This window comes from Erithacus rubecula (genome assembly GCF_903797595.1).
Source record: "Erithacus rubecula genome assembly, chromosome: 9".
Lineage (NCBI taxonomy): Eukaryota > Metazoa > Chordata > Aves > Passeriformes > Muscicapidae > Erithacus > Erithacus rubecula.
In genome coordinates this window covers 18444350-18458474 of record NC_136660.1, presented here as the reverse complement: position 1 = coordinate 18458474, position 14125 = coordinate 18444350, and the positions used below count along the sequence as shown (strand labels likewise).

Here is a 14125-nt window from a genome sequence, read left to right as displayed (position 1 = left end):
TTCTAGTGCATGAATGAAATCCTTCTTGGTACTTTAAGCATATTTTTTTAGTAATTCAATGATTTTCACATACATTTTCTCAGTTGCATCAAGACCCCAGATGAAATCAAGGTGTCCCCAAGCAGGAAAATTCTCATGGTAAATGAGATTAGTAATCCGAGGAAGCAGCTTTGCCATGTCTTTAGGGTCTGCAAATTTGTCCTGTCCACCACTCCAAACAGCAGTTGGTATCTTTATCTTCTCTATCTTGTACACAGGAGGAGCAGTCTGTAAGACAGGGAGGAGGCTGGGTGAGTGCTGCTGTATCAAAGTTGTGTTTAGAGAAAGGTTTCTGTGCAAGTATCTCTCTGTTTCTGCTTCTGCACAGCCTGCAGTAAAGCCCAAAGGATGAAGGCCACTCTTATTCTTCATTGCCCGAACCCCTTTCCCTGCCTTGCATGTCATCACAGAAGAAGTTGAAGAAACAGAGAAGATAAAAATGGAGATCTGAACTTAATGCAGGATGATTATTTGTCAGTGTGGTAAGAGAATAAGCACAAGATGTTTTTTAACTGATTCCTATTATCAAAGGGTGGTTCAGTTATCTTTCTTCTTTACTGCTTTTTGGGCAGTTTCCTAACCTTCCACAATATTGGGAATACTACATTGCCCATTTCAAAATTTTAACTTCAAGTATTTATAGAACTTATGTGTGTATGAAAGGCATCTGAGAAGGAAGATGTCTTAGGAACCTTTATCCACCTATAAAATAATGTGCCACCCATAAAATAACCTGCCAAGAGTCAGAGCTCACTACAGGTCAACTGATCTGATCAAACCTCAAAAAATGATCAGGCAAGTTATAGGTGTTGCAAGAGGAGCAGAGCATTTCTGAGAGTTGAGTAGCTAAAGCTCCTACAGAACAAATTTTGCCTGTTTTCTTTTTTCCATATAATAGGATGCTTTAGATCTTACAAGCAGTCTCCACTTTGCCATACTGAACCATTCCTTAAGTTTAATTTTTACATCAAGTAGCCTCTGGAAACCAAGATATTAATTTCCACCTTTTTTTTTTTTTTCTTTTTTTCCCCCCTCCCTTCTCTGTTTCACTGTTTAACTGAAAGGCAGACCTTGACATATTTTGGGGAAGAGCAAAGAGCTCTGTACTCATCCAGTGCTAGAATCTGGGTGGGGCTCTTAGCCTTTTGGGAATGGCAGGTGAGCTGACATGTTGTTGGACACATCCCTGTATCAGTAGGAGAGGCTGCAAGAATCTGTACATGCCATGTTTGTGAATAAACTTTGACAATTATGAGTATTAGATTCAGTTGAAACTTAACCTAAGACTACCCTCCCTCACTTTTTGTAGCACTCAAGGTGCTAATACATGAATTTTTCTATTCTTAGTTTTGCCAGGATTCAAGGATGAGCTACTAGAAAGATGAAATGCCTTACCTGGTTGTATTTCTTCATGTTTTCTTTACAGCCATAGTCATAAGCTTGAAGTTGGTCTGCACGTAGAATCTGTTAATAATGTAATGAGGACAGATAAAATGGAAGTGTTAAAAGACAGAGTGCAGGAGTTGTTTTATTTCATATGATTGAAGTCAAATCTCAGGCAGTAGACAGGATTCCAGCGATACTGAGGAGGGATTATGGGATAAGTGGTTTCACCACCTTTCCCCTTGCTAACATGCTTTCCTGATCTTCAACCACCACCCTTATTATGTTTAGTTACTAAAACCTTGCTGCTCTATCTTAATCGGCTCTTTAGTTGGCTAAGGTAGCTCTTTGTGATGCAGGAGCATGTCAGGGCTCTCACTAGCCTGGGATAGCTCCTCACAATCCTTGACTTTTGTGTGGCTGCTCTGCTCTGCTCACAGTAGTGGCAGTGATATCAGAGGCTCTGTACTGCATACAAGAGTATTGGGAACAGGTGTGATTACCTTAACACAAAACCTTTGTCTTCTGTGATTTGTCTAAAAGGAAAATCAAAATAATAAAGGATTAACCTGTCTTACTGATAATATGTGTGCATTTTTTTAATCTAAACCTTTAAGTAACATGAGGATGTGATAGAAATCTGTTAGCTCGTGTCATTTCTGGCTCTGGGTGCTGGTTTTCTGGTCTGTATACCAGGAATTTTAAGCAGGGGGTGTACAGCAATACACAGGTATTTAAGGGCTGGTTTAAGTGGCACAGTTCACTTGGAGTTCACTTAAGTTCACAGTTCATCACGATATGTTTCTAAGCCAGTGCTGTCTTGCCCTGGTCTGATTTGGAGTCTAGGCAGAACAAGCTTATGTTTGAAAGTGGCATGAGATACCAGCAGAAGAGGCAGTTCCCCATTTTGCCATTGTGCCAGCAGAAGCATTTGTGCAGTAAACTGGCTTTTGGAGGCAATCAAGGCTGCAATTAACCTTCTGGGAGACAAGCTTTAACCTGGATCACTTCTTTGTCTGGTTCATCCCTGACTGTAAAGTTCTCCTCTCACCTGCCAATGCCTAGACCATGCTTGTGATCACTTCTGCAGCTTTCAAGGCACACATCTCCACAAATAAGGATGAAGGCTGGCAGCCATTAGAGCTTAACACAGAGAGGTGTGATGTGCCCTGGGGAAATCTCAGAGCCTGCTGCCAAAGGGGAAATTCAGGGGATGATCTGGTGAGCCATGGGAAGCAGGGCTCCCTCTGTGACAGGTGAGATGCGATGGGCAGATTTCCAGATCTGTCACCTCTGGGCTTCCCTGTTGGCTGTCAGTTGCATAAAAAGACATACTAGGAGTGTTTATATGTCAGCACAGTTATACCTGATGCCAATGAAGAACATTCTGTACTGATGTTCCAGCTGGGTAATGTCCTGAGTAAGAATCTGTTCGACTCTGGAGACAAAGCAAAAGGGTTATGAAGGCAGAGATCCAGTGCTGTGACAGAATAAAGCTGTGAAAGCCCTAAGCAGCATACTGCTGCTTGTTGAAACCCCATTTGTATAGGATATTCTTCAGGTATTAAACAAGGAAGTTGAAGAAAGATTCACAAATATGCTAGTTTACAGTAGGAATGATTACATAGCATTTTATAGTCTTGGGATAATCTTTTCAACCTTAGTCCTTAGCCATAGGGAAAACATCATTTGAGAAGCATGTATGGCCTTTGTTTTCCCAGTTTCTATGTATGATGCTGTTAAATTGTGCTGTGCATAATCAGTGGAGAAAGATTGTTAATATACAGTTCTCTTGAGCATAATGCAGCTGCACGTGTGAGAGCTTTTTATGGGCACACTTGCTAAATAGTCTGAGAGATGAAAGGTGACTGGAGAACAGTCATGTGAAAGGTCTGTAAGAAAAAACAGGTAGCAGCCAGAGTAAAGGAATGCAATATTTCTGCTGGGGAAAGTGTAAAGAAACAGCTTTGAGTTTTAGCTGCAAATGTTTCAATGTGTAGCAAGGAAAAAGAAACCATCTCCTACTTTTAGAGGAGTCAGATGTCTTGTTCAGGAAGGAAAATATATTAATTGTGCAAAAGAGAAAAAGATCTTTCTCCATCCAGTTGCCCTTCAAAACTACTTCAGATTTACTTGTATTAAGCTTTTCTTGGATGTGCTTACCGTGTTCATATTTTGTATCCTGCCTCCAACGAGGTAGCAGAAGATATTGCCACAAACTTTTCCCAGACATGCACAGAACTGTGTTACAGGTCCTTTCAGCAGCTCATTATAGTTAAGAAATCCTTTGCAGCCAAGTAGTAACTGAGGAGAGGAAAAGAGCAAAACTTTTCCTAGCTGTTGCAAGATTATTCATGCAGAAAACTCCCTCTTCTTTAAGTCACTCTCTCTTCTTTAATAACATCGCTCTTCACAAGAAGCAAGATTGCTGAAACTGCTTGCCATCCCACTAACCTTTGTAGTGTGTTCTTCCCAAGGGCAGGCATGTGTTTCTCCTTCTCCTTGAGACGAGTGCTGGACTGTTTCTAGTGCACTGATCTCAGTGAGAAAGGAAGTTGGCTGCACTGATGGCTGCAGAATATAGGAAGTCCCTATTTGCCCTAATATTTTTTTCTGGCAGGTGCAAACTGCACTGTGAGTACTACTACTGAGTAAAGGGGGATCAGACAAATGAGACAAATGAGAAGATCTGAATGCTTTATCATGGATGCAGTTTGGACAGAAAGAGGATGTGCTTCTGTGGTTTGACATAAAGTACAGCATGCATGATTTCCACATTCCCAGCAAATTACATTAAGTTGACACCTTCTGGTGTTTAAGTTTCATTTATCACTTTACAAGTAAATATTTTACAAGCATAAATTATCTGCATCTCTGATAAAATTAAGATATTTCACATCTTACTTGTGGTTTTTATTAGTGCTTAAGGCTAAATTTAGTAGACTACATTAGATTTCTTTTGTTATGGTATTTGAAAGTTCTTCAGAAATGTTTTACTTAAATAAATAGTGGTGGAAGCATGCCTGCTACCTTAAAGAAATTGCAAAAGTGATACCATGTGAAACCTTGCAGTTTAGCTCTCTGGAAAGTCTGAAGTCTACAGAGACTGCCAGCAGTCTGATACACTGATTCAATTCTAACTGATCCCCTTTCAAAAGTTCAGGTTGAGTGAGTCCAGTAGAGACAAAGCAGACAGTTTTGTCTTTCTCTTTAGAAGGAGAAATTACTTACCCTGATCAGCGACTGGGGAAGGTGTATAAACCCTACCAGAGGACTGGTAGCATGTGTGATAGTGGCCACTGGTGCCAAAGCTAAGAATGCTTTAATCTTCTGAGACAAATCAGGATAAGTAGAAAATGCTATGAAGCCTGCAAGCTCAGAAAAAGAAGTCAAGTAGATGCAGAGATCTCCACAGAACAAATAATAAACAAAAAATTTTAATAAGCAGTAGGCAGCAAAGGAGTGAGACTAGATTAGCATCCCATTGCCTGTATTCCATTTCTGTGCTGCAAACATAAAGAAAATGTTTGGTTCTTGCTTAAAACTTTTATTTGGAAGATAAAGTTCATTCGAAGGATACAAGCTGATTAGAGCATGTCCTGATTCTGTTTTGTCAGAACTGAGAATTTTGTGCTAAGGCCAGTTGTGGTAGAAAAGGTCTATTAATCAGATTTTTGAAATTCCAATTATTTCTAAAGTTCCCTAAACTCAAAATAAAGAGTTGCTCAGTTTGCAGTCTCTAAAAGACTGCATGTGTGTATGCTGGCATTCAGCAACATAGTAATTATCTGAAGATTCAGAATAGAACTTTTCTTTTTAAAAAGCACATACATGCATGAAAATGAATTCACACATAAAGGAAAAGTATAAAAAAGGCATTAAAGCTAAAAAAGGTTTTTCCCATCCTGTTTTCTGAATGTGTTTCTCTACTGATGGATTTGACTGGCTGACATAATTATCTAAAGACAAAAAAGGTGGTGACTTGGTCTGAACAATTCCTTCTGCGAAAAGACTCTTAGAATAAAAATATGGAAAGAAAGGAAAATAATGGTCTAATAATGGTACTTGCCCCCATTTTCTCCTCTGTTTCTGAGTTGTTTCTGTAAAAGGACAATGGTACCCTGTGCCATAAACCCCGAGTCTGTTCACAGGTCTTACATATAAACCATAAACATATAAATCACCTATATAAAACACTGACTGTTTGGGACCCAGACAGTTCTAGCATTACCTGCAGTTGACCCTTCAGAGTGACCAATATAGTAAATATGCTTCTGTCCAGTTTTATTCATGATGAAGTTCAGCTCTGCTGGAATATCATATTTACCAATCTCATCGAAGCTGTGGGGAGAAACACAATGAGCTGGCAGACAATTTGGCTATCACAGTGTGAGTTACTGACTGTCACTTTTGTTCACTGCACCAAGCAGGAGGCAGTGGAGGAGGTTCACATGTGTCTGCAGCCTTGCTCCAGCTGCAGAAATGGGCAGAGGGTGCAGCTGTGCAGCCTGGCTGCCTTGGGCTCTGTGTGCATGAAGTGCCAGCTTCACTTGGCAGCTGCAGCCCCTGGGGAACTGAATTTAACCAGTGCTTTCACCTGCATGGGTTGCAAGAAAAAATTTTCTCTCAGATAAGTGGTAGGTCTGATTTCTAGACTGAGCTGAACAGTCTCCTGTCCTTGGGACATGTACCTGGGACATGGTGTCAGGTGGGACACTTCAAGTTTACAGATACCTTCCAGTTTTGGAAGCCTTTTCCCAAAGAAACCAGCCAGAAATGATGATAGACAAAGGTGACCTGTTTGCTTCCAGATTTGCTTCTCTGTCTGCTGATTCCAGAAGAGCCTGTCCAGATCATGTAGCCAATTCCTTCTTATAACCTCCCTAATATGCCCAGGAGTGGCTGCATATGTGGAAAAGAATTTATCTAGTCTCCTTTAATTTTGCATGTCCCACTTGAAGTCAGATTATATAAAAACTTGTAGTGTTTTTCATATAATTTAGAAGGGATTTTTTTTCATATTACCAGAAAGTGAAAGGTTCTGCATTCTAGTAACATCTGCCTAATCTTGCTAGTTCCTTGAAAGTTCTTTCTTCAGAAATTCCTTCTCCACAGAGTACCTGAACTGCCAGAAGACCTTTTGGCAGGGCTTAAGGGTCTTGTGTTTTAAAGACCAGGTGTCTCCTCGGCTGTTTCCCAGCCAGACATCATAGCCAGCATCAGCGAGCACAAAGCCCAAGCTGTTGTTGGGCAGGTTGGAAATCCAGTGAATGGAGTCTGATAAAATACCATGATGTAGCAAGACTGCAGGCTTCTTCCCTAAAACAGAAGAGATTTTCTTAGGCTTTAATAGTAATAGGTAATGTGTAGTTAAAACTGGGGTGCAGAATTGGGTTTTGCAGGAGTGTTTCAACCAACATACAGAACTCAGGCCACATTCTAGGCTGAATGACCAGGTGCTCTTGCTGAGGTGGAAAGGAATGGAGCTTGCCATTGCATATGAAAAGAGTAAAGACGGGGAATCCCTGTAAGAGTTGGCTCTCAGACCTTCCTTATATGTTATACCTGTACTTTGGCTGTTCCTTCCAGCAGGAATTCTGAAAACAGCAAGAATGTATCCATCCTCTGTTTCAACTTCATATTCCTCGCTGGGGAATCCATGATATCTGATAATTTCACTCTGTGGAAAGCCAAAGGAGAGTCTGTTATCCTGCATTTACAGTGTAAATATTGATATAGGAACTGTTTGATGCTGCCTTTGCCCAGGAACATGCTGCTAGCCAAGAACATACCAGGAAGATAAATGTGATAGCATATTGCTAGCCTTTGTCTACTTCTCTGTGTTGTACTGGTAGGGAGAGGCACCAAAAGGGACTCCTGCTGCAAAACAAATCCAGGTCTCTCTTTTTTGTGGATGATCCTATAGTTGCCATGCTGTAGCCATGGAGGCTGGAGGAGGCAAACAGCAGACAGAGGAGCTGGGATGTGTGTCTGTGAAGTGATTTGTGTATTCTAATTAATGCTGCATCACTCAAATTGTAGTAATTTCTGTAGCTGTGCCACTCAAGCACTACACAGACTTATAAGAGCAGCAGGATGCAGTAAAGTCTTCTTCAGACCTGCTTAGATGATAGTTGTCTGGTATTTGATTTCCTATTATGGGACAAAGTGAGTGATTAACCTTTTGGGAGATGGTTTATGCTGTTTTGCAAGGCTGACACAGATCTGGAATATGGTCCAATCACTCATTATCAAACCTGTATTGCAAGCTGTTGGTGGTGGGCTGAGAAGGAGCATCACGTGTTCCTGTTGGTGTTGAATTGTGCTAAAACAGACCTAACACATCAACCCCAAATCAGCATCCTGATAATGAGACAACAATCTGGCAAAGATAAACTGCTAAGCCAACCTGGAGATATAAGACTGGTAGTCAATCACTCTGTACTCTCAAAGTCCAGTCCACTTTCATATGGTTAAGTTCCCTAATATATCCCTTCTTGGAGTGTGTATGAAAATTTCTCCTTTGGGTTGGGATGCCCCTCAAAGGTAGTCCTCTAGGCTGAGCAAAAGAGATTTTGCCCATGGTTGTTGGTATGGGTGAGGGTGAGTTACACCAATCTCTACTTTAATAATTGGTTTGTTTGCTAGCTTTAATAGAATTGCTTTTACATGTTTGCTTTGATATAATGCACTGTCCTATAATATCTTATACCAGTAGTTTTAACTACTATTCTGTGTAGTAAAAAATTCTGATTAGGATATTTTTGTCTAATCATTAATTATAATAATCATTCTTTTTAAAAACATAAATATATCTGGTTTGCCATGACTAGGACAAAGTTGTAGAATGCATCAATCACACCTTTACAATTCTTTAGCCTTCAGCAGTGAGAGTTGGAGGCTAAGGCTGTATTCAGCTCCACCCAAGCTCCTCCTTGGGAAGGAGTTTGGAAATCAAGTGGGACCTTCAGCACCTCATGACTCAACAGAAAGGATTCTCTCATGCACTTAGTCTGCAGCTCCTACTCTCCCCCACAAGAAGGCTGTACCTTTCTAGAGAGTAAACATGCAGCAGTGTCTCCATCTGGTCCACAGTGAGCCCTTTCTTGCTGAAGTGTGGTTAAGCAAACCGTGGAGGGTGGATCTCCTATTGCAGACTCACTCAGCACCACCTACTACATTGCTGCCATGGTGAGGAAACCTTTGATTCAGAGCAGGGGGTTTTCTTGTGAGAATCTGCTGTTTGAAGAAGGGGTTCAAGCACCCTCACTACTGGACTAGGCAAACAGGTTGTTACAGAAGAGCAGCCCTGGAGACCAGAACCAGCCTTTGTTTCCACTGCAAAGGAATTCAGCTCAGGCTGTGTGGATGGGAGCATCAACATTTCCTCCTGATGCTGGAGAATCCCCTTTGAAGGGAACTTACTTTGTCTTCCTGACAGGCACTGTTAGTCAGTGGTAGTGGCAGTGGGAGAGAAGCTTTAGGAAAGCAGGGAAAGAAGGTGACCCAACTCACAACATTCATGAAGCATTCGGGGTTGCGACTCTTCTGGCAGCGGCTTGTGTCAGCAGCTGGAGTGCAGGCTGCTGTGAATCCTGCTGAAAAGGCAATTCCTTGGGAGCACAGCAGCACCAGCAGGCACCACATCCTGGGGCTCTGTGGAAGAGCACATGCAGGGGTGTTTGTGATAGGAAGAGAGTGGTGTGGAATTCCACAGGAGAGGAGAGTCTCCTGAAGGGTGCCCAAGAGCTGCCAGAATAAGATCTTAGTGTAAAGGAAGGATTTCTACAGCTTTTCCTGTTTCATACGGACCACAAACGAGTCAACAGCTCCAGGATGAGAAAGAACCAGCCAGGGCCTGCGTTTATATGATATTGATGTTAGTGTGTGATGAGTGCCTTCCTTTCTCTCTACATAAGGTCTTCTCTATTGTAAATCTGTCTTTCTTGGAGAAAAGGCTGAATCTTCCTGTATTTTAGGCATTGTCTGGTGGTCACAGTAAAGCTAGTCTGAGCAGAAATTGTAGTGCTCTCTGTGTAGTTAATGTCCTGCTTTTTGGCTGTAGCCACCTTTGTAATTAGCATGGACGAAACAGGTCATAAACCCAGAGTCTCTTATCTGAAACACCATGGGGAAAGATCACTAAGATTTGGAGAGTGTAGAAAGGATAAGTAAAATATTTGTTTATTTGTTTCCTCTGAATTTCTTCAGGAGGGAGGGAGTGAGTTGTCAATTATTTTCATTTTTTATTAAATCTATTATTCCCCTTGAGTCACTACAACATTTTGATTAATCCACAACTGGAATAGTATAGATAGATAGATAGATATAATACAAAAATTATGTATCATTATATATTATTAGAATATATATATTATATATGCATTATTATATTATATTATATTATATTATATTATATTATATTATATTATATTATATTATATTATATTATATTATATTATATTATATTATATTATATTATATTATATTATATTATATTATATTATATTATATTATATTATATTATATTATATTATATTATATTATATTATATTATATTATATTATATTATATTATATATATTATTATACATTTAATATTGAAATCCAAACTCACTATAGTCTATCCACTTTGTAGGAGAACACTGCAATTCTTCTGTCAATACAACAGAAATCCTCCTACCTGTGTGCTCTGGAAACACAGTTTCAGAGTAAATATTCCACTGTTTTCTGCTATTCTATTTAGTTCAAACAAAAATAAAAACCACATTCCTCTTTTCTGCATGTGGACCATTGTTTGGGGAAAAAACCTGAAAATTTCAGCATAAGTCACAGTTTGTGCTAAAGATAAAGGTAGGGGGTGGCTAAATTATTACCTTTTTTATAGTATGCAATTTTCTATATACTGTATTGAGTATGAAAGCTTTGTAAATCAGACATGATGCACCAATTAACTCCAAGGCTTGGCACACAACTGTCTCAGTAATTTCAAGGGCCAAGTTATGACTGTAGGAGCCTTGAAAAATAATCTAGTCTTTTTATGCAATGAAACAATGTCAAAGAGTGACATTTACCATAGCAAACTGGAAATAACTGAAATATATAAAAAAGAAAAGAAAAGGTAGAGGAAGGTGCCTGAAAGATACATTAAAATACAATTTCTGGAGCTTTTTAATATTAATGAACACAAACCTTAAACCTACTAGAAATTCATCAATGTACTCTTGAGAGAGTCATAATGGTTTACACATACACTATAAATGGGAGAGAAAGACACCAGACTAACAGTTGTCAGAATCTCTGGGTTAACTTACAGGGGAAATCCAAATGCTTTTGGAAGTATAAGAACAAGATTTATTTAATTTATGTGCATGCTTTCAATGCTGTGATTTCTATGCATCCACAATGACTTCCCTAGGGGAAAAAAAACCAAGGAGGACAAAATGAAACCATCAGTTACTCCTTTTTCCCATTTGCAAGGATCAAAGGCTTTTTCCTCTCCACCTCTGGGAAACCTTTGCTTTGATGCACAGCAGTCAGAAAGGATGGCAGGCTGGCTGCTCTGATAACCAGCTGCACAGCACATCTGTATGGAAGGGGAAAGGGAAGGAGACCATGGATGCACATGAACCAGCAACTTACCTCTGTTTGCAGTCCCTCCTGCTGCAGCTCCTGTGGATCCACTGCCAGAGGCTTGTGCCAATGAAAGGAGCAGCAGCAGAGTTCTGAGTGAGATGTGTGTGTATAGGAGAGCATGTTAAAGTGCTGCTTGTTTTGCAGTATTTAGGGAGTGGAGTTATTCTATGATAAATAGCGCCGTTGCATGACATTCTGAAAGACCAAATTGCACCATGGATCTGGTGAGGTAAAGAGGCATCTAACCTGTCATTAGAATACTTTAGAGGAGCTTAGTTATTCTTGTTCCCTGAGGCTGTGGCAGATGTTTATCTGGACTGCTACCTGTCTTAGTAAGTGCTGTAAGTACTGTATTTTGGGATAAAAAGGAGGAAGAATCCAAATTTTATCAAAACTTTCTAGCTGTGAATGTGATCTCTGCTGCTCTGGGTAGTACAAAAGCTGTTTTGGTCACTGGTTCCACACCAGTTGCTTGTTTTCTGAATTGATGATGGCTTGGGGACCATCCTTCTTTATTAGATAACCTTAGAATAAAAACAAAAGTGATTTGAAAAGTGTGAGCACCACAACATGCAGAAAAAGGTCTGCTCTGAATTACCCTGCTTCTGTAGGGATTCTCAGAAACTGAATTAGGTTTGAAAAAATTGTTTAAACTTGGAGATAAGAGAGGGTGCTAACACTAATTCTTACTATTTCCAAGCCATCTCCATGAACTCTGTAAACACAATATACTGGAGGCCCTTGTCTAGCCACTGAATTAATTGTAGTCAGCCTGTGGGGCTTGATCCTCACTGAAACTGGCCTGGTTTCTTGATGCAGCAAATTCTTTGGAACAGTGTTTATGATATGCTGCCTTGCCTGGGAAAATGAATGAAGTAGGTATTTGTTAGTAAACAAAACCTGGGAGGCACCACAGAAAAATTTCTGCTTTATGAAATAGGGCACAGTCTGTGGAAAAGCCAAAAATGTGTTTTCTCAATGAAAAGCATCACAGCTCAGCAGGTCTGATACCCCTGCTTAGTGAGAAATATTGAAGATTTTGCTCTATTCCCATCTGATACCATCCTACATTTTTTGTTTTATAGAATTGCCAGCTGGGAATGGTCTACAACATTTTACCTGTATCACCTTGTGATGGCATATGGGATGTATGATATTGTTGATGGGAACCAAGTGAAGAGCAAAATATATGTTAGCCCATCTGAAAAGAGAAAAGAGGATGAAAAGTCATGCAATAAGAAGAGAATAGAAAACACAAAACCTAGAAACAGAAACTTCCCAGGATGGGCTATCCTTACTTAGAAAACCAGGACAGCTGAGACAGTAAATATTCTGTTTTTAAATGCTGAAGGCCAGGTGGTCTGGAACTAGCATGGACTCAGTTTAGTGTTATAAAATACAGGCTCTGGTCTGTGCCATGGAGAGGGTTCTTTGTGCTTGTTGGGTCTGTTGAGTTCATCCTGTCCTGCAGCAGAGGTGCAAGGGACCCTTGAGTTGCTACAAAGATGTTGTACAAGTAGTTAAAAACCTTCCGAGGGAAAGTGTGAGGTGTTAGTGTCCCTCTTGTCCAGACACTGGCCATTCAAGGACTGCATTTCTTGGGAATATGTGTTTTGGAGGAGTGCTCTGCACACATGACTCTGACAAGCCACAGACTGCTTTCCTGAGAGTAGTGTAACTCATGATTTGCAATATTACAAACTCCAGTGGTTGGAATTTAAAGAGACAAATGATCTCCTGTGACTTTTATTGAATATGCTGTTCTGAAGCTATTGATATTTAGTTTAAAATATTAGTTTACCTTATTACTGCTCTGGTGAAGGCCTTTCTGAAAAATATTTAGCTACCTTCTGGCTCACATGAAACTTTTGAAGTGTTGTTGAATTTTGTCAGGAAGCAAGAATCATGTTTTCTACACAGACTGGGTAGATGACAGTTTGTCCATGCACTGAGTCTTGATAACCTTTGGAGAAAAAAAACCTTATTCAAAAAAAAAAAAAAAAAAAAATCAGGATTCTAATCTTAATTTACAAGCATGCCAAAGAGCACTGAAGCAATAGGTTAAGCAGAAGTGATCTTGGGACTTTATACATTTGCATGAGTCTCATGCCTCATCATGGCTGGGCTGCTCAACTGTTCTTCAGTTAAAGCTCTGACCAAAGTCATCACTTCAGTCCTTTTCAAGAGGACCTGGGATGTGATGCTGAATTAAATGGCAATTTACACTTTTCTTAGGAAAAGTGTTGCCTGAAGCTATTACTCTGCTTTGGAGAGGATGCACATTTTTTTTTGGCTGGCTTTTTGGCTTTTTTTTTTTTTAATTTTTTTTTTTTTAAATACTTTTTCAGATTGCCATGCATTTATTTATTTTTATTCTAAAGGATTAATTAAGCTACTAAGTTGGTTTATGTGGCATCTTAGTGATTCAATATTTCTTTCCACAAGCTGTAGTTTATAAATTCCAACAAGCAGGTCACTATGCAGGAGGATGGGAATATCTAAGGATCTCCATGTGAAGAAATACTGGTGAGGAAGACCTTTTCACCTCTGAGGTGTTACTCACTTTTCCATGTCCTCAGTCCAACAGCGTTTTCCACATGCTGAAAGGTCTGTCTGATGTGAGGATCCCAGGGAGTCTGTCACAGGTAGATGTTGTGTCTGTGTCTGTTACATGCCAGACTAATTTTCTTCAGATAAACAGCCACTGAAAGGGTTACAACTAGTGCCAGCAAATTAACACTACAGCCAGTGGTTGTACTGCTTCAATTAGAGAAGGCTGGAGATAGAACAAGTAGTTTTATATGGTCCTCCACCTCATGATATGAAGATTATTTGGAAATAGAAGTTCTCAAATGTAAGGCAGAGGGCTTGGATTTCAGATGCATGCATATGTTTTAAAACTTTTTTAAAAAAAATTTGCTTGGAATGCAGGAAACATGATTTAAACTAAAATAAATAGAATAAATAGATAAGATAAATAAATAGAAAAGATATTTTTGAGGTGAATTCAGACATTTGAAATACACACGCCTTGCTTGGAAAGACTGAGTGTAGTACAGAAATGTTAT

General features: G+C 39.7%; 1 protein-coding gene across 1 annotated transcript; it reads right to left on the bottom strand.

The window, feature by feature from the left end:
- Positions 1-33: 33 nt before the first annotated feature.
- LOC306805277 (lysosomal acid lipase/cholesteryl ester hydrolase-like) lies at positions 34-9115 on the bottom strand (the record flags this gene model as incomplete). Its single annotated transcript, XM_079312907.1, has 9 exons — positions 8938-9115; positions 6988-7102; positions 6543-6741; positions 5654-5763; positions 4654-4790; positions 3586-3726; positions 2789-2860; positions 1435-1503; positions 34-267 (listed from the first exon to the last, which is right to left on the bottom strand). The coding sequence occupies exons 1-9, from the start codon at positions 9067-9069 to the stop codon at positions 34-36; spliced, it is 1209 nt and encodes a 402-aa protein (XP_079169033.1). The 5' UTR covers positions 9070-9115.
- Positions 9116-14125: the final 5010 nt, after the last annotated feature.